This window comes from Primulina huaijiensis, chromosome 17 (genome assembly GCF_012295235.1).
Source record: "Primulina huaijiensis isolate GDHJ02 chromosome 17, ASM1229523v2, whole genome shotgun sequence".
Taxonomy (NCBI): Eukaryota; Viridiplantae; Streptophyta; class Magnoliopsida; order Lamiales; family Gesneriaceae; genus Primulina; species Primulina huaijiensis.
Genome location: NC_133322.1, coordinates 13,834,601 through 13,854,115, shown reverse-complemented (window position 1 = coordinate 13,854,115; position 19,515 = coordinate 13,834,601). Strand labels below are relative to the sequence as shown.

At 35.3% G+C, this 19,515-nt stretch overlaps 1 protein-coding gene across 9 annotated transcripts; it reads left to right on the top strand.

Annotated features, from left to right (window-relative positions):
- Positions 1 to 1,608: 1,608 nt before the first annotated feature.
- On the top strand, positions 1,609 to 18,853 carry LOC140963598 (ubiquitin C-terminal hydrolase 12-like). Of its 9 annotated transcripts, none has more exons than XM_073422987.1 (32): positions 1,609 to 1,736; positions 2,138 to 2,222; positions 2,468 to 2,594; positions 2,780 to 2,937; positions 3,483 to 3,748; positions 3,858 to 4,076; positions 4,170 to 4,278; positions 4,357 to 4,472; positions 5,169 to 5,267; positions 6,087 to 6,196; positions 11,850 to 11,924; positions 12,115 to 12,193; positions 12,271 to 12,417; positions 12,509 to 12,589; positions 12,674 to 12,793; positions 14,080 to 14,202; positions 14,640 to 14,717; positions 14,830 to 14,918; positions 14,999 to 15,107; positions 15,241 to 15,309; positions 15,398 to 15,508; positions 15,618 to 15,673; positions 15,786 to 15,963; positions 16,090 to 16,191; positions 16,281 to 16,352; positions 16,653 to 16,718; positions 17,052 to 17,117; positions 17,435 to 17,521; positions 17,677 to 17,793; positions 17,926 to 18,000; positions 18,114 to 18,200; positions 18,453 to 18,853. In XM_073422987.1, exons 1-32 carry the CDS (start codon positions 1,707 to 1,709, stop codon positions 18,492 to 18,494), a joined length of 3,348 nt encoding a protein of 1,115 aa, XP_073279088.1. In that variant the 5' UTR covers positions 1,609 to 1,706; the 3' UTR covers positions 18,495 to 18,853. The 9 variants fall into 9 exon arrangements, with proteins under 9 accessions (XP_073279088.1, XP_073279085.1, XP_073279082.1 ...); XM_073422984.1 differs by having other exon boundaries at positions 2,459 to 2,594; XM_073422981.1 differs by having other exon boundaries at positions 2,447 to 2,594.
- The last annotated feature ends 662 nt before the right edge of the window (positions 18,854 to 19,515 follow it).

Sequence of the window (19,515 nt, the reverse complement as noted above, 5' to 3'; positions counted from 1 at the left end):
CAAATTTATCAATAGTTAACATGACGAACGTTATTTCTCATTTGCAGATTGCATTTATGTGAAAATATTTAAATATATCTATATATATATAAAAGTAGAGTTGTTGCTAAATTTAATAAGTCTTTCTCCTAAATGACATTCTAAAAAAGAAAATAAATGAAAAATATGGTAATATATATTATAATAAATGTTTAAATATATTTAATTTATTATTAAAATTGTATATTAATGTCTGTGTGTATAATTACTTGAAAATTAAATATCTCCTAGGATTACAAACTAAATTAAATTATATTTCAAATTTCTAATCCAGAAATTAAATTTCATTCTGAGAATTATAAACTAAATTCAAATTGTTATTCAAAATTTAAATATGAATTCTGAAAATTTGAAACATGTTTCAAAAATTGTGCTCCGTTGAAATCATTTTATTAATTTAAAATTAATGACACATATATATAGATGTAAAGTTATTATAATTAAAAAATTTCATCTATATTTTAGATGAACTAATTTTTAATTTGATTTTATTTTTGAGATCTAATATATTTATTTCAATGATAGTATAAAATCATTTTTCTCTTCAATATATTAACTTTAATCTTAGACTAACAATTTCCGAATTATTATAGATGATTTAAAAATAATCGTATGTCAATTTAATATAAGCTACCATTTTTATTTTTTTTATTCATGCAAAATAATATAAACAAAGAAAAATTGTTAATTAACATATTTAGAATTAAAATATATGTATGGAATTTGACATGCTCAACAGGCAAATTTTGTTAGTTAAATTACTTCAAGGCCAAAATTGATATGGAGTTGTATAGTAGGCTATTGTTAATAATCCCTATTAAATAAATTTATATTAAATATCAATTACTATTTTTTAATACTTTAATAAATTTATATTGTGAGTTATCGTTATAAATGTTTCTTTTAGAATTAGTTCTATTTATTTTAATTATTTTTTGTTGTAAATATTTAAACAGGAAATATGGATTTGAGAGCCAGAGTATCTCAACAATTTAGTTTTCATGGTTCAGTCAAGATGCTGATTCCAACATCAATATCTACGTTAAGTGATATTACAAATGATATGATTTCTTTTAATTAAATAAAATACTTTATCTCCAATATAGATCATTCTCTTAGATTATGCTATGACTCTTTTAATTATACAAATGATATGATTTCTTTTAATTAAATAAAATATTTTAAGTACAAAAATGACTCTTTTATTCCGTGTTTCATTGTTAAGATCTATATGTATATGAAAACAATAAACATTTCACTTTGATAAAAAGTCACATTATAGAGAAAGTAAACAAATTATCATACATACTAATTTTAATAAATAATTAGATAAAATAATTGTCCGTGCATGGACGGGTGAAAAACTAGTATATATAATATAATAATAATAATAGTTTTGTACAGCTAAGTAAGCCTAAGTACTAAGAAATACCAAGGCTATTTAAGAATACGTGTCAGCACCTAGTTAGTTAATTAGTTCTTTCTATTTTTTGAATTCCCATTTTACCCCTAAAGTCTAATATCCCAATGAATCCTACCCAAAAGCCAGGATTCTTCTCCCTCTCCCATATTCTCCTCCCCCCCCCCGCCCTCCCACTCTCTCTCTCTCTCAAATACCATAAATTCTTCTCTGATTCATCGATCGGACGGTAGCAATCTCTCCACCCATGACCATGATGACTCCTCAGCCGTTGGATGTAACTCCGCTCTAGTCCTCTTCACCACTTTCCCTTAGTTTGCTCCAATTGACACCTTTCACTATTGTGCTTTGTGTATCTGTGTCTATACATTGCGAATTTCAGTCTGTGATATGCTGTAGATTTTCGCTAGTGTTTGTATTTGATGCTGGGAATGATTTGTGTCTTGGTAGGGCGTGCATCTGTGTGTTTGTGCTGATCGGTCTGTGATCGACTAGGGTTTTTGAGTGAGTGCGGGGGAGGTTTAAGTTATTGAATTCGGTTTTATTAAGTGCAATTGTGCAAGTTTAACGTGCTTGTTGAATTTGGGGTTAAGATTGGGTGTGGTTATTGGATCAAGATCAGTTTTTTCTTTGAATGTTTATTTATTATTATTTTTTTTGCTCATGAAATTGTAGCAGCAGGATGATGAAGAGATGCTGGTGCCGCACTCGGATGTAGTAGAAGGTCCTCAGCCTTTGGTTGAAGGACCTCAACCAATGGAAGGTGATCCAGTGTACATTACTGCTTGAGTTTTTGTTTTTTTTATTTGTTTTCCTCGGAAGATAGTGTTTTGTAACTACTGTAGTTATTCACGTCAATTCATTACATTTGGCATTCAATATTTAGGTATTTATGATTTGGCGCAATATAGTTTTGATGGAAATAACCGATTTTATGAAGTTTTACCGTATCTGTATTGAGTTTCTTCAGTGGTTTCAATTTCCTAGTGGCAACAGCAGACAATGCAGGAACTTTGGAAAACCAGGTGAGTGATGAGCCTCAGGCATCACGCTTCACGTGGGCAATAGAGCACTTTTCCCGATTGAATATGAAGAAGATTTATTCTGACATCTTCGTTGTTGGTGGATATAAATGGTAATTGAGTGTTCTAACAATGTCTTTATGCCTTTCATTTAGATCAGTGTTTTGTCTGGAGGAAGTTATCCTGTCAAATGATCTTAATTGGACAATAGTTATTCCTTAGAAAACTAGATTCATTTTTATTATGCCACGTGTTTAATTTGACCTGACTACCTATTGACCTTTATTGATGTTTGCAGGCGGGTACTTATTTTCCCTAAGGGAAATAATGTGGATTATTTGTCGATGTATTTAGATGTTGCTGATTCAGCAAACTTGCCATATGGGTGGAATAGATATGCACAGTTTAGCCTGGCTATAGTTAATCATGTGCTTAACAAGTATACAGTTAAAAAAGGTATCTCTTAGAGCTGACCTGTATGCTTTCTCTAATGTATGCCCCTGTTTATGATTACACGCACATACAGGTGCCTTTAAATGTGTCTTTGCCTTTTTGTGGGAAGGGTGTGGATGGTTTGTGATTATTAATGATTCAATGAGGCTTACCCTTTAGTGATGTACTCAGATGTTCTGATTGACAATACATGAGATCCCCTCCTAAAATGAAAAATGGAAATGGAAAACAAACTGGACTTCCCAAAGATTTCTTTCTGCTGAGTGTCTATTGTTTCATTAGATTATCCCTTTGTTTTTGGCAAAAAATCCAGTTGGATTCACTTATTCGGTTGGACTTACTCTCATTATGAAGAATGTAGAGTAATTTTCTCAAGTTGATACTTGGACTGACAAGTTGGTTGGATTTTCACTTTGTACTATAAACTTGGTAGTTAATTACAGGGAAACAAAATGATTTGTTTCTCCATTTGAATGAACCATCAGTTGCATGACTTGCGATGTATAGCATGATTGTCCCTATGTTGATCCTGTTTGCGAGTTTCACAGATACACAGCACCAGTTCAATCAAAGGGAGAGTGATTGGGGTTTCACATCGTTCATGCCTCTTAGTGAGCTTTATGACCCCAACAAGGGGTACCTTGTGAACGATACTTGTATTGTGGAAGCTGATGTTGCTGTACGTAAGGTTGTTGATTATTGGGCTTATGACTCAAAGAAGGAGACAGGCTATGTTGGACTAAAGAACCAGGGAGCAACTTGTTACATGAATTCTCTTCTCCAAACTTTGTATCATATTCCTTACTTCAGAAAGGTAGCAGTAGGTTTTCATGATATAAGTTGTACCAATTATAAAGTTTATTTAACATGTGCTATGGTAGAAGGGAGAACTAAGAAGCTTCACTTGAAAAATGTTGAATCAGGCTGTATATCATATGCCAACAACTGAGAACGATAACCCAACAGGGAGCATACCATTAGCTTTACAAAGTTTATATTATAAGCTCCAATATAATGACACCAGCGTAGCTACAAAAGAATTGACGAAATCATTTGGATGGGACACATATGATTCCTTTTTGCAACATGATGTGCAAGAACTTAACAGAGTTTTATGTGAAAAGCTAGAAGACAAGATGAAGGTAAGGTGTCTGACCTGCCTTCTTTTGATGTTCTTGTTTAATGTAGTTCTGCAAAATAATTTGCAACATAGTGACAGCTGTGTTACTGGACAGGGAACTGTTGTCGAAGGGACTATACAACAGCTGTTCGAGGGGCACCATATGAATTACATTGAATGCATCAATGTAGATTTTAAATCAACACGAAAAGAATCATTTTACGGTATTTGCTGTTTTACAGACTAGATAAATTCTCAGTATTGGAAGAAAAATTTATCTTTTACAAGTGTTCATGTGGCAGATCTTCAGCTTGATGTGAAAGGCTGTAAGGATGTTTACGCTTCCTTTGACAAGTATGTGGAAGTTGAACGCCTTGAAGGAGACAACAAATACCATGCTGAAGACCATGGCTTGCAGGTAAATTGCTCCTTTTTATTGGTAACTGTGCAATTCATGAGTGTTTCAAATGCTTATGTTTTCTGTACTCTGTAGATTAATTTCTAATGATGATTAAAAATGCGCGAAGCTGAAGGATATTATGACACACAGGGTCCAAAGTTGGTATTTAAAGAACCGAAACACTAAACCCTAACTGCAACAGAACAAGTCTAGCAATAGCTTGTGAGTTACTTTTACACTCTAATAAAATATATCAAACTTTGTTGATTTAATATTTTAGGAGTGGATTCCCGGTGATGCGATGCATACATAGTTTTTGAACTGCTTTAGGAGTGGATTCCCGGTGATGCAATGCATACATAGTTTTTGAACTACTTGTAGATGACTGTCGCCTTTTGAAAAACAGTATTGATCATTTGAATAATCCGAGTGACACCATAATATGTTTGTTAGATTAAAAGGTTTTTGTTGTGCTCTGTTGAAGCTTTGATTCCAGTTTGATGGTTTTGCATGTGTGACTTGGTTAACTATTTTGAGTAGTGGGGAAGGTGATAATTGTTATTTATGAAATTAATGATCTTTTTTCTTATTTTTTTGGGTTTCATACTTATTCTTGTCTTGATTAATAATTTGATTTACATTTTTTTTTGTCTCAATGCTGAATGACCTTTTCTTTTGTTGGACATCTTCTGAAAATAATTGTGTGAATCTTAGGATGCCAAGAAGGGTGTCTTGTTCATTGACTTCCCTCCAGTTCTCCAGCTGCAGTTAAAGCGGTTTGAGTATGATTTTATGAGAGATATGATGGTTAAGGTTAGATGAATAGCATGCATTTTATTCTCCTCTCCCCGTCGATCTTTTCGCTAGTCAGTAGCTGTTACTTGATTTTTGTTGATGTTAGATTTCCTTTTCTGTTGTTTTTAGTAGTAATATGTACTGGTATCTTTTTTCTGCTCGAATTACTATTCTCTTTTCCTCTTCTTGATATTTGCAGCAACCATTTGATGAATTCAATAGTGTGACAGACAATCTTGACTCAATTTCTGTTTTGTAGTATTTTTTTACTTGTTAATTTGCTCGCCACTATCATTGAACTTAGAACATCATCAGATTTGACTATTCTTTCAAGTTTAACTTATTCAATTTTTTTTGTTACGGATATCTTTCTAAGTATGTTTTAGGTTTTCTTTATGTGCTTCTGTTGGAGAGACTTTTGATCTTTTAGTATTTCATTAAATCCACCTGTTCTCCTTCAGCAATAAGTGTAGTGCTTATATCAGGAGGATTAGTCCTGAATCTGTTCTCACTGTATTTTTTGACTAGAATTCAGTTTTTTTTTTATTGTGCTGGCCGCTCATGTTAATTGGAGCTCCTCAAAAGTAATTTATAGTAAGAATATGTTTTTCCAACACTTTTGACATCTGCTGTTGATGATGCTGTCCAAATTCTTGTTCTGTCCAATTTCATGTTTCTCCAATTCCAGATCGAAAGTTGATTTAGCCTATTATTTTTATTTTTATACTTTCTTTTGAATTGGATTTCTTCGAGGAAAGGCTGCTTAGAATTCCATACGTGTAGTCACATTGGTGTCTAACTTTGGTGCATCATTTGAAAAATGCTTCATGGTTGCAGATAAATGACCGATATGAATTTCCGTTGGAACTTGATCTTGATAGAGACAATGGCAAGTATTTATCACCAGATGCAGATAAGAGTGTACGAAACCTTTACATACTTCACAGGTTATTATAGCTCCTGGACCATATCTCTCTCTCTTTCTTTCTATCTATATATATATATATATATATATATTGTAGTTTGGTGGAATAAAATTCTTATTATCATTGAATGTACATGAATCAATATATATAAAGAAAACCTAGATCCTTATCTCTACCATATCTATTCTAAATTTAAAGTTTAACTTAAATAAATATCATAATTATCTTATCTAAGATATACAAAATCTTCAACACTCACCCTCAAGCTTGGCGGTATATGTTGTCATGCCAAGCTTGGTCTTTAATTCTTCAAAGTGCGGTCGATGGAGTGCCTTTGTCAAAATATCTGCCAGCTGCATGTGTGAGAGAACATAGTGGATATCAATTATTTTCTTCTCAATCTTTTCACTTATGAAGTGTCTGTCGATTTCCACGTGCTTTGTTCGATCAGGATGAACTAGATTCTTGGCAATATTTAAGGCCGCTTGGATGTCGCACATCATCTCTATTGGATGACTATTTCTTATCTTCAATTCAATGAGTAGTGTTTTAAGCTATATGCCTTCACAAATCCCATTGGACAAAGCTCTGAATTCTGCTTCTGGCCACAACTTGTTGTTTCTTACTTCTCCAAGTCACGAGGTTACCCCATACAAATGAATCATAACATGAAGTAGAGCGTCTATCAACAGGACAACCTACCCAATCAGTATCACTGTAGACACTAACATTTCTGATTGTAATATTCCTAAAGAGCAACCCTTTTCCAGGTGTTCTCTTCAAGTATCGCAACAATCGGTATACCGCTTCCATGTGTTCTTCAGTAGGTTTAGTCATGTACTGACTGACAAAACTTACGATGTATCCTATGTCAGGTCGAGTATATGATAGGTAGATCAATTTTCCAACCAATTGCAGGCATCTTCCTTTGTCAACAAGTACTCGATCTTGATTCATACCCATTTTCACATTTGGATCCATTGGAGTGTCAGTTGTCTTGCACCCCAACATTCCAGTCTCTCTCGGTAGATTTAGAACATACTTTCGTTGCGATATTGAAATTCCATGAAATGATCTTGTCACTTTCATCCCAAAAAATATTTAAGTTTTCCTAGATCTTTCATTTCAATTCTTGAAAGGATTTCTTTTATTCACTCTTCCCTGTGAGAACGATGTCATTGACGTAGACAATGAGAGCAGTAGTCCTTCCTTCGGTGTGCTTGACGAATAACGTGTGATCTGCTTGACACTGTAAATACCATTCTTTAGTCAACACATTGGTAAACCGATGAAACCAGGCTCGAGGTGACTGTTTAAGACCATATAGAGACTTTTTTAACTTGCACACTTTGTGTTTCACTGTTTCTGTCACAAAGAGAGAATATCCACGTATACTTCTTCCTCCAGTTTCCCATTGAGGAATGCGTTTTTAACATCCAGTTGGAATAATGGCCAGTCAAGATTGGCGGCAATTGATAGGAGTACCCTGACAGTGTTGAGTCTTGCTACCGGAGTAAAGATCTCTTGATAATATATTCCGTAAGACTGAGTGTATCCCTTAGCAACAAGTCGTGCTTTGTATCGTTTAATGCTTCCATCAGCCTTATACTTCACTGTGAAAATCCATTTGCAGCCAACCGTTCTTTTGTCGGGGGGAAGTTCAGGAATCTGCCATGTATTGTTCTTTTCTAATGCTGTAATCTTATCGACGGCGGCATACTTCCACTTAGGATCCTTGAGTACATCCTCGATTAAACTTGGGACCTTAACTTGATCTAAACTGGAGACAAACGCACGTTATACATGAGATAATGATTTAAATGAAACAAAGTTACATATCGGGTGTTGGTTACAAGTTCTAGTTCCCTTTCTCAATGCAACATGTCTGTCATCAATGTCACATTCATCAATTATGGGAGAATTACTGTTGAGTTCAGCAGTACCTTGGTCTTTTCATTGGGAATTGGTCTCGTAGAGGAGTCTTGGATTGACTGACTGGGTGCTGTGTCTTGTTGTCTGTCCATTTGGATGATCTTCCTTCTTGAATAAATCTTGAGGGGTGTGTTTGAGGAAGTCGACTGGTTGTTAGGTTCGGGATTGACAGAAATTGGGTCTGCAAATGAATTAGGATCCCAATTTAGAGATTCATTTTCACTTCCACCATTGATGTTGCTCTCCCCTGAATGAATAAATTGAGATATAAGGGTTTGTTTTCGAAGAAGGTGACATCACGAGAATGATAAAACTTTTTGGTGATCGGGCAATAGCATTTGTAGCCTTTCTGGTTGGGGGAATACCCTAGAAAAATACATTTGATAGCTCGCGGGTTGAATTTCCCACGATGTTGGGAATGAATATGGACGAAGACAGAACACCCAAAGTCTTTGAGGGGAATAGAGTTTAGGAGATGTGTTTTTAGGAAAGTGTTCCAGAAGGACCTCAATAGGGGTTTTGTAGTTGAGGAAACGGGAAGACATATGATTAATTAGGTAAGTGGCAGTGAGTACCCCGTCACCCCAAAAATGGGGAGGGACTGTGTGTGTGAACAGAAGAGAACGGGTAACTTTGAGAAAGTGACGATTTTTCCGTTCAGAAACCCCATTTTGTTGAGGTGTGTTGACACAGAAACTTTGATGGACAATCCCATGACATGCCAGATATCTTCCCAACACAGAATTAAAGTAGTCACGAGCACGATCAGTGCGGAGGACTTGTATTTGAGCAGAGATCTGAGTTTGAATCATTGAATGAAAATGTTTGAACAAGGAAGTTGTTTCGGACTTGTCTTTCATGAGGAATACCCATGAGACACGAGTATGTTCATCCACAAATAATAGGAATCGACGAGTACCTGTCACATTTTTATTTTGATGGACCTCATATGTCACTGTGGATGAGTGAGAAGTTTGATGGTTTGTATAATTGTGGTTTGAAAGTGCTATGGGTGTGTTTGGAAACTTGACAAACATCACATTGAAGTAAAGAAGATTTATTATTGCGAAATAGGAATGAAAACAATTTTGCTAAGTGCTGAGAGTTTGGATGACCTAGTCTATAGTGCCATAAAAGAATATCATTCTCTTTATTGGAATTAAACTATAACAAGAAATTAGAAAATGCGGTCTTGGGATACGCAATGGTGCAGTCTTGAAGGTAGGCTCCATTTGGAAGAAAAGCAATCCAACACATAGTTCAGCATTGTCAATCGTCTTCTCTGATGCCATTTCCTGAAAGAGACAAGAATTAATAGAGAATTTAGTAGTGCAGTGGAGCTCACAGATAGTAAATTAATAGTAAGATCAGGGACGAAGAGCACAAAGTGTGAGTGAATGTCACGGGAAAGTTGTATAGAACCAACACCCAAGATCTTTGAACTGGAACCTTAGCAATTCGTACAGAACGAGAGTCCGCACATGCCTTGTAGGAGCTAAAGATTGAAAGACTACCCATTATATGATCAGAGTCGCACGAGTCTACAATCCATGTAGAAGACAAATCTCGATTCGAGGCAAATGCGATAGGAAAATCACCTTGGTTTGTTGCGTTGCCCGTACTCAAAGGGGTTGTGGATTGAGCAGAAATATGGTTGAACAGGCGTTGTAGAGCATCAAGCTGCTGTTGGGTGAAAGGCTGTTGCGAGCCTGGAGAAGCAACGTTGACAGTAGCTGAATAAGCACGGCGTTCCCTATTTGGTTTCCAATCTCCCGGTTTGCCATGGATGCGCCAACAAGTGTCCATTGTATGGTTCGGTTTCTTATACTTGTCACACCATAGACGACCATTCCGTACATGAGGACTGGTTGTGGATATCGCATGTGGCGAATGGCACACACCAGTGTCGGATATGGAAGGAAACGATGGTCGAGCAGTCGCAAGCGCAGAAGCATCGTTGGGAGGCGGGCGGGAAAAGCCTAACATCAACTTTCGACGACTTTCCTTATGGCGAACCTCGGAGAAGGCAACACGGAAGATACGGCCACGTACTTCATCGAGAGATGCATCAAGGCCGAGAAGGAACTTGAATACATATTTGGTCTCCACAATTTCCTTGAATTGTGCTTCGCCCGATGCACACTTCCAGTCCCATGATTCAAACAGATCTAGCTGATGCCAGAGTTTTGTGAGCGCGATGAAATAAGTTGTGATCGTATCCTCACCTTGGTGGATGTCATGGAGGCTGCTTTCCATATTGAATGATTCAGAGGGGAGGATTGTCCAAGTCCATATATGCAACTCCCAGGGATTTTATCTCACGGATGTGAGACAACTAACAAGATCCCCTCACGCCCAAGAATGAACATTTGGACCATGAAGTTTACAAATGATCGAACTATGGGCAGAACGAGTGGTCCAACAATGGGCAATCCAATACATAATGGTGGAACCTGAACTATGATAGCATGGAATTGATATGCCAAGACATGAGCATGCTATTCTCGGCATTTTAAATTTTCCATCCGTCATGGCCGGTCGTTTGGAGGAACAAGAGATGAGATCTTCCTTTCCCTTGCTGCATATAAACATCATGACGAACTGAGACCATTGTAAGTAATTCTGGCCATTGAGTTTGTGGCAACTGGCACGTGATGGATTGAAGTGGAGAGAGATTGGGCATGGTTGAAAGCGACGGATCCGATGGTGGCTTCTCGGACTCCGACGTCGAGGCCATATAGCGGTATTTTGTCATGGCGGCTAGGGTTTGTTCCTAATCTATGATTCCATATAGTTTGGTGGAATAAAATTCTTATTATCATTGAATTTACATGAATCAATATATATAAGGAAAACCTAGATACTTATCTCTGCCATATCTAATATATCTTTTTTAAATTTAAAGTTTAACTTAAATAAATATCCTAATTATTTTTTCTAATATATACAAAATCTTCAACATATATATATGTGTATATATATATATTCCATCTCTATGCTTTATTGTGGATTTTGTCGCTGTTAGCATTAGGGTAAAAATTATCAACTTCGAAAGTTATCAGAAAGAGCTGCATGAATGAGAAAGCATGTCAACACGACTCATATGTCATCTATCAGAATGAGCTACCTGTCCGTTTGGCCTTCGAGGAATCCATTTTTGTTTCTCAATCAAAATCTGCTGTCTCTTTGTATGCCATTTCACAATGATCGGTCTCCTACTGCCCATGCAAACACAGCGATTTATATTATTCTGAGTTTATTCCTTCTTTATGAGGCCAGACATGTTTTTTTTTTGTCTTAAAAAACTCTGGAGTCTAAGACAATTCAGAAACTTCTTGATTATATCATCATCAACTATGTAAGCCATTTTGGTTTGTGAAAATATTTATGTATGCTTAAAACCATTTTTTTTCCTGCTTCTGATTAATTTATCATGAATCAATGAGTTCTTGGTCAGTTATTTGCTTGATGTTGATGATTAACGTTACCGTCCGAGTTGCAATGATATTCGAGTTGTGATCCTGGTATATCATGATAGATCGTTTGGAGTGAAAATATCGCTATCCTAGTAGCAAGGTAGTTATGCCATAAGGTTTTCTGCTTGTTGATCTTTGAAGACTAGAAATTTGTACATCCTTTCTTGGTATTGTCTGCAGGAGTTGTGGTTTGTGAATTATTCTCTTTCATGAATCATTTACTTAATCTTTGTGCCTTTCATTCTTACATATTACCTTCCCAACAGTGTTTTGGTTCATAGTGGTGGTGTTCATGGTGGACATTATTACGCTTTCATCAGGCCGACGCTCTCTGATCAGTGGTATGTGTCAGTACTAACGGAGAATATCTCTCCCCCTCATCCCCTTCCTCAGCGACCAATCACTTTTTTAAGTTTCTATACATATGCATACCTTTATATACTGTATCATGAGATTGTGCATTTGTGTTTTCTTAGAACCTTGACAAACCTTATCTAGGGTTATTTTGTCTTTTTATGATTCCCTTTACAGGTATAAATTTGATGATGAGAGGGTCACTAAAGAAGATGCGAAAAGGGCATTAGAGGAGCAGTATGGTGGCGAAGAAGAGGTGATTTTCTTACCTTTAGATTTTCATCCATGCATTCCTCATTTTGTATGCTTTCTTACTTTCACTTTATCTTGTAGTTGCCACAGACAAATCCTGGCTTCAATAACACTCCATTTAAATTTACCAAGTATTCAAATGCATACATGCTTGTCTATATACGTGTGAGTGACAAGGACAAAATAATTTGCAATGTGGATGAAAAGGACATTGCAGTACATCTTCGGGTAATGTTTGCAGTTGTACTTACAGATCTCTCTAAACATTTTGTTTTACGCGTAATTTTGACATTAAATATCATGCACGTGCTCATTTCAGGTAAGACTGAAAAAGGAACAAGAAGAAAAAGAAGACAAGAGAAGATATAAAGCTCAGGCTCACCTTTATACTATCATCAAGGTTATTGTTTCTCATCCTCATGTAAAATTGATTACCACATTTCTTGAAATTGGTCACTGAAGGAGTATATGCTAATGTTTGCAGGTTGCTCGAGATGAGGACTTGAGGGAACAGATTGGAAAGGATATATATTTTGATCTTGTTGATCATGATAAAGTCCGTAACTTTCGAATTCAGAAACAGATGCCTTTTAACCTTTTCAAGGTACTCTCCTTTTCCATTTATTTCTTTTGATTAAAGAATCAGTGAAAATGGGTTCTTCAATGACTGAAATATTATTGTTTGGGGGAAGATAAGCCTGTTCCATAAATGCTGCTAGATTGACTGGCTAGACAAAATCACTTAAATTTTACTTTTGGTGAACCTAGAGGGAAAGGAAAAGTCAGTATATCATCACATGATTTAGGTCATTTATTAGGATTTGTACCTTCACGGTTTCGACTTGGATATGGACCTTGACAGGCTGGGATCGAAAAGGAAGAAAAGGATTTGTATAGTTCAGTGACTGTATGAAGGTTGGTTTCTGTATTTGGGAAATAGGGGCCACAAGTGCTGAAATTGCAGTAACACCTCAAAGAGAGTGCTTTGGGATGCAGATATTCTGCTCATGGACCAACGATAAAGCATCATTTTAGGCAGATGTGATGGAGTAAAAATATGATTGAAAATCACATGCCAACATCTTTATGCTGGGGCTCTTCAGCAAACCTTATCTAGAATCACAACTAGTTAAGGCAATTTTAGCCTATCTGGAATCCCAACTAGTCAAGAAGATTAAGCCTGTAATTCTTGAAGGAAGGATCTAAGCATGAGTGGTAATAAATATGTGGACGACAATATTTATCTTCCTTTCCAGAAAAAGCTATTAGAATAAAAGCAACTAAATTTCTTGGTTAACATGCATCTACTCCACAGTCCTTACCAAATAGTAATATTGATTATCTTATATGTTTTCAGTGGCCTAGATGTGATAATGGAGCTCTGCAAGATTGCGTTTTTTTTTTAATGTAATCTGCTATTTCATTGGATCTTTATTTTTTCTTTTGTTATTTTTGATTTCTAGTGACGTTTTCACGAGCATGTCTCACTGAATCGTGACCTGAATTAGAAAATTGTCTGACAAATATAATGTTGCAAATCACATCTTCTAACACTTAAAACACCAAATTTTGATTGATATACTATTTAGGCAAGTACATTGGGTAGTAGAGACTATTATAGCTCCCGAACGCCTTCACGCATTTTTGTTCTAACTTCTAATGTTGCATCCTCACATAAATAGTTAGTATATGTGTCGTATAATGCTTCAAAATTTTGTGACACTGCACAGTGGGTTGTATTTTTAGTTTTTTCCTTCTTTTATCGCATGTATTTTGGATTTACTACTATTGTCCTTGTTTACTTTATTTATCATAAAAAAATAAGGCATTTCTATTCCTTTTTTCATATTCTTGTTTAATGTTACGTAAATTTGTGATTTATGATTGCAGGAGGAAGTTGCCAAAGAACTTGGTGTACCGGTTCAATTTCAGCGCTTTTGGATCTGGGCAAAGAGGCAGAACCATACTTATCGCCCGAACAGGCCTTTGACTCCACAAGAGGAAGCACAAACTGTAAATATTTTTAACTTCTGCCTTTCATTTTCTATTTATAGACAGCCATAAATATGTAAAAATTTATACAGAAGTAGGCAAATATATAGTTTTCTGTTTCTTGTTCTAATTTATTGAGAGAAACCATTTATTTGGTAGAATTATGGATATATGTTATAGCATTAAGGTCACGTGTCAGCTTGGAAAGTCCTCGTCAGCTTCTTATATTCTGTTTGTTTTGCTCATTGTTCAACCATCCCTCATATGCCTCTGGATGTCACCAGTCTTGTTTCACATTTTGATGATTGACTAAATTGATTTTGTCTTGCCTGATTTTCTTTTGCTTCGATTACCATGACTTCTATTTCTGGGAGCCATATACGATATCATCTACTTGATTTAACATTTCTTTGTAATTTTTTGAAATTTTAATTAGCTTCTAAAATAATGTTATGCAGGTTGGAGCATTGAGGGAAGTTTCCAACAAAGCCCACAATGCAGAATTGAAGTTGTTTTTGGAAGTAGAATATGGACCAGTATGTTTGAACCACATTTGAGATAATTTTGACTATGGGAATTTTAAAGGCAACACATTGAGGGATTTTTGTTGCTCCTATTCTAACTGTTACTGTTGCAATGAATGTATAGGATTTACATCCTATTATTCCACCAGAGAAAATAAAGGAAGATATACTGCTGTTTTTTAAACTTTATGATCCCGAGAAAGAAGAACTTCGGTAATTTTCTTCTAAAGCATACTTTTTTCCACTTTCTTAAAAGTGCGCTCAATTTTACTAGTGATAATTGTTAATTCCAGATATGTTGGGAGGCTTTTTGTGAAAAGCTCTAGAAAGCCTATTGAGATCCAAACAAAGCTAAATGAACTGGCTGGATTTGCTCCTGATGAAGAGATTGAATTCTTTGAGGTCTGTCTGATCTTCAAGCTACAGTTTGCAGTTTGATGCAAAAAGGTCTTGTAGCAAGACCATATGCATAATATCTGCTATCTCGAGCATAGCTAATATTCTTTTTCAATCCTCTTGTTTGCCATTTCTTTAGGAAATTAAATATGAGCCATCTGTTATGTGTGAACGCCTTGATAAAAGAGCTTCATTTCGTTTTAGTCAGGTGTGTATTGTATTGTAATGTAAATCTATTGGTAGAATGTCTTTTCATTCATAGTTTTTTTTAATCTTATCTCTGCTCTTTCTGCTAGATTGAAGACGGTGACATTGTTTGCTTCCAGAAACGGCCTCAGCCTGAAAGTGAAGAGATATTTAGATTTCCTGATGTCCCTTTGTTTTTGGAATATGTGAAGAATCGCCAGGTCAGTCTTGTTATTTCAAATAATATTGAAGGCCTTTTTGAGTGACAAGAAAATATTTTAAATATTTTCCTTACCTTTTCAGACTTCGGTTTATATTTACTCCTTGCAGGTCGTGCATTTTCGAGCACTGGAAAGACCTAAGGAAGATGAATTTTTCCTTGAGTTGTGAGTATTTATTGTATTCTGTCGACTGTTGAGGACTGCAACTAGTTAATATGTCCCCGTTGCAAGTTTTTGAGCAAACTTGTTTGTAATCAAGTTGATAATAAATCTATAGGTCAAAGAATCACACTTATGATGATGTTATGGAAAGGGTTGCCCAGCGCCTTGGCTTGGATGATCCATCAAAAATTCGGCTTACGCCTCACAATTGCTATTCCCAGCAACCGAAACCCAATCCTATCAAATACAGAGCAGTTGACCATTTATTAGACATGCTAGTCCACTACAATCAGGTAGCTTTGACAAAGAGGTTTATACCATTTTTTTTCTTTTTATTGATGGGTTGTAGAGACTGGTGTAAGAGGTATGGAATGCTGAGATTACAGGAGGAATAATTTTATTTTGGTATCTTGTGGTAGATATCAGATATATTGTACTATGAAGTGCTGGACATTCCTCTTCCAGAACTGCAATGTCTGAAAACGCTGAAAGTTGCCTTCCATCATGCCACAAAGGATGAGGTGACGCTATTCTTGTGCTCCTCTATAAACTACTTTTGTTTACTTGAGTTGTATAAAATTATTATTCCGTTTCTACATTTCCATTGCAGGCTCTAATTCTCAATATTAGGTTGCCAAAACAAAGCACTGTAGGAGTTGTTCTTAATGAGATTAAAACAAAGGTTAGCTCAGTCCTATTCTGTGAGCTAGTTGTGTTGTGAGCTGTCAAGTTTAAAAATGTCAACAGCTTATTTCAGTGGTAGTTGTCTGGTCGAAAATTGTTGGTAAAAACGTAACTTAACCTGTGCTTTTAACTGATTCCTTCCCCATAATCCCCTAACTCCAGTCCTGCGAAGGGTTATCTTTGTTGTATTAACCTTTTAGGCAAGTTTTACACATTGGCAGTTTCTTCTATGATAAATAATTGAGATATTAGCATCATAAAATTTTCGATGTCTCATATCTTGGGCATAAATTGATAGGTAGAATTGTCTCATCCAAGTGCTGAACTTAGGCTGCTTGAAGTTTTCTATCACAAGATTTACAAGGTAACATTCTACTCTTGACATTGTTTTGTTCTTGAGAATTTGATAAAAGTTTTGGTGATCATATGATCTTCTCTCTTCCTAGAAATCATCAAGTGCAGAGACTCCTGTGATTCGCATATTTTCCTTTATCATATGTCTATTTTTTTCAGATGTCAACAATAATATTTCTAACCAATCGGATCTTTGTTTGGCTTCGGAAATAGTACCGGCCCTCGACTTCGAGAGCATATAATTTATTATCCTTTCATTACTTTTAAGTATTTATTTTTAATTTTTTATTTCCTACGTTTATCTCTTGAATATAAGCCAAATTCCGCTTTCTTGATTTTTCAGATCTTTCCAATTAACGAGAAGATTGAGAATATAAATGACCAGTACTGGACATTACGTGCTGAGGAGGTGAATTCTTTTGTTAAAGTCTTTTCTTATGCTCTTGGGTGTTAATTTTTATGTTTTTAGTTGTCCATACCATTGAACCTTGTTGTATGACTCCCAAAAATCGAATAATATGATTTACTGCATGAATTCTGAACAGTGACTGACACAGTTCACAAAAAACAACCTTAGCTGTTGCAGGAAAACCTTTCATGGTGTTTAATTATAATTTTTTTTTAATTTTCATTTGCCATGTAATATTTTCATACATTGAAAGAAAGCACGAGTTATCATATCAGTTTATTCCTGCAAGTTACATTCCAAGATTTTTTCTCTTATAGATTCCAGAAGAAGAAAAGAACATTGGGCCCAACGATCGTTTGATCCATGTTTACCATTTCACAAAGGAGAGCGCCCAGAATCAAGTGGTACATATGGCGTGCTTGATAAAATGATAAATTCCTTGATACTGTTTGGTTGTTGGCAAAGTTACTGTATTGTGACAATGAGGAGCTTGAAAGATGCACATGCAGTGTCCTTTGCTGTAATCAGGTATTTAATTGTTCATTTATTTCTTAAACAGCAAGTTCAAAATTTTGGGGATCCCTTCTTTCTGGTCATCCACGAAGGTGAAAGATTAGAAGATGTTAAATTGCGCATTCAAAGAAGATTGCAAGTTCTGGATGAGGAATTTTCTAAGGTATGTTCCATTCTCCGGTTAGAGCTGCAGATAGACTTGTTAAACTATTATATTTGCCAAGGGCATTTCCATTGATTTGTTTGACTTCTAAAATAATATTCTGATCATTGGGCTATCCGCTTAAAAATTCAGTGGAAGTTTGCGTTTCTATCATTGGGACGGCCGGAGTATCTTGAGGATTCTGACGTTATCTCTAGTCGTTTTCAGGTCACAGTTTTTCTTTCTGAGTCGTTTATCATTTATATTTATCATAATTGTTAAATTATTACTTTTTCATGGAAAATCAATGACTGATGGAAACTTGTACTTCTCTTTTCCAGAGGAGAGAGGTTTATGGTGCTTGGGAGCAATACCTTGGGCTAGAACATTCAGACACAAGTCCCAAAAGAGCTTATGCTGCCAACCAGGTAATATCTCCAGATTGCCATATTTCATGAATCAATTATTGCCAGATCAAATGTTCGACAATGATCCAATGCTATATACACATTGAGAATCTTTTAATCGATTATTACCGAAGTATCTGTGAAATATTTGTCTCAATGTCAAGTATTTCCTATTTTTTTCCCGTTACGCTTAGTCTTATTTGGGAAAGACTGCTAAGTCTTTGATCATGATCTCCAGACTTAAAATTTGGCTCCTTTCTGATCATGTTACAGAACCGCCACACGTTTGAGAAACCAGTGAAAATATACAATTAACTTGGGATTTCACTAGTCTGAAATGTCCATATTGGTGCCAAATCTAGAAGAGGCATATCTTAGTGGATATTCGAAGGAGAAAACATGGAAGAAAGGTGAAAGCGCTTGATGTTTTGGTGGTGTTTTTTTGGCTATTGCTTACCTTTTTTTGGCTCGAGTGGATGGGATGGGAGAGCCTACACTCTTAGATGTATTTTTCTTTTTGTGGTGGGTAGATATATTACTTCTCATCCTTCCATAGTTTCCTGCTTTAAGTAGTTTGAATTTTTTTTACATTTTTTCTCATGTAATTTTATTTGAGATGCATAATATGTGGTTTTCGATTTACGGGGTTGTAGAGTGGTTATAGTTAGGCATTCCATATTGTCTTCTACCCTTTCTTTTTGCATTTGTGTTCGCTGTCTTTTTGTCTGAAAATTTTTTTATGTAAATTTGGAGACAAAGGAAACAGTTATGTCACTTGAATCTTGAGACATTTGTTTTCGGAAGAAACCTTCTATAACACTATATATTGCACGCGCTAAACTGAACCTATGAAAATTGACCAAAGCCACAAAAGAAAGAAATGGAGGAATCGAGGATAGGAATAAAATTTCCGTTTATCTAAATCTATTTAATGTGGTATAAGATACAGAACAATTGTGTAATAAAAGATTTCATATAATTTGTTTCGGGTTTCAAGCAAAATCATTATGTAAAAGTTGGAAATCATCATTTTTTTCCATAATTTTTTTTTTTTTTTTTTTCTGAAACAACCGGAGATGAATTATAAGCAGATAGTGAGAAGTGGGGGAGAGATCAAGTTAGGGATTGTTAACCAAAAGCTTACTTGGGGATGTATAGCTGCTGTTTTAATTTTTATGATTTTTAACCAAAAGTTAGAAGTAAGTTTGATATATTTATTTCTACTTCTGTTTTTCATTTTTGTTAATAATTTAAAATTATAATTCGACATTTATATCTTTAAAAAATTTATTATATTCTAAAATTGTTCTAAATTTTTATAAATATTTTTGGAGAT

Excerpts from the sequence above, each read along its gene's own strand:
- LOC140963598 (XM_073422979.1), top strand. The coding sequence starts at position 1,707 with ATGACCATGATGACTCCTCAGCCGTTGGAT. Across the intron at positions 15,310-15,397 it reads CTTCATTTCGTTTTAGTCAG|ATTGAAGACGGTGACATTGT; the intron begins GTGTGTATTGTA and ends TCTTTCTGCTAG. Across the intron at positions 16,192-16,280 it reads ATCATGCCACAAAGGATGAG|GCTCTAATTCTCAATATTAG; the intron begins GTGACGCTATTC and ends TTTCCATTGCAG.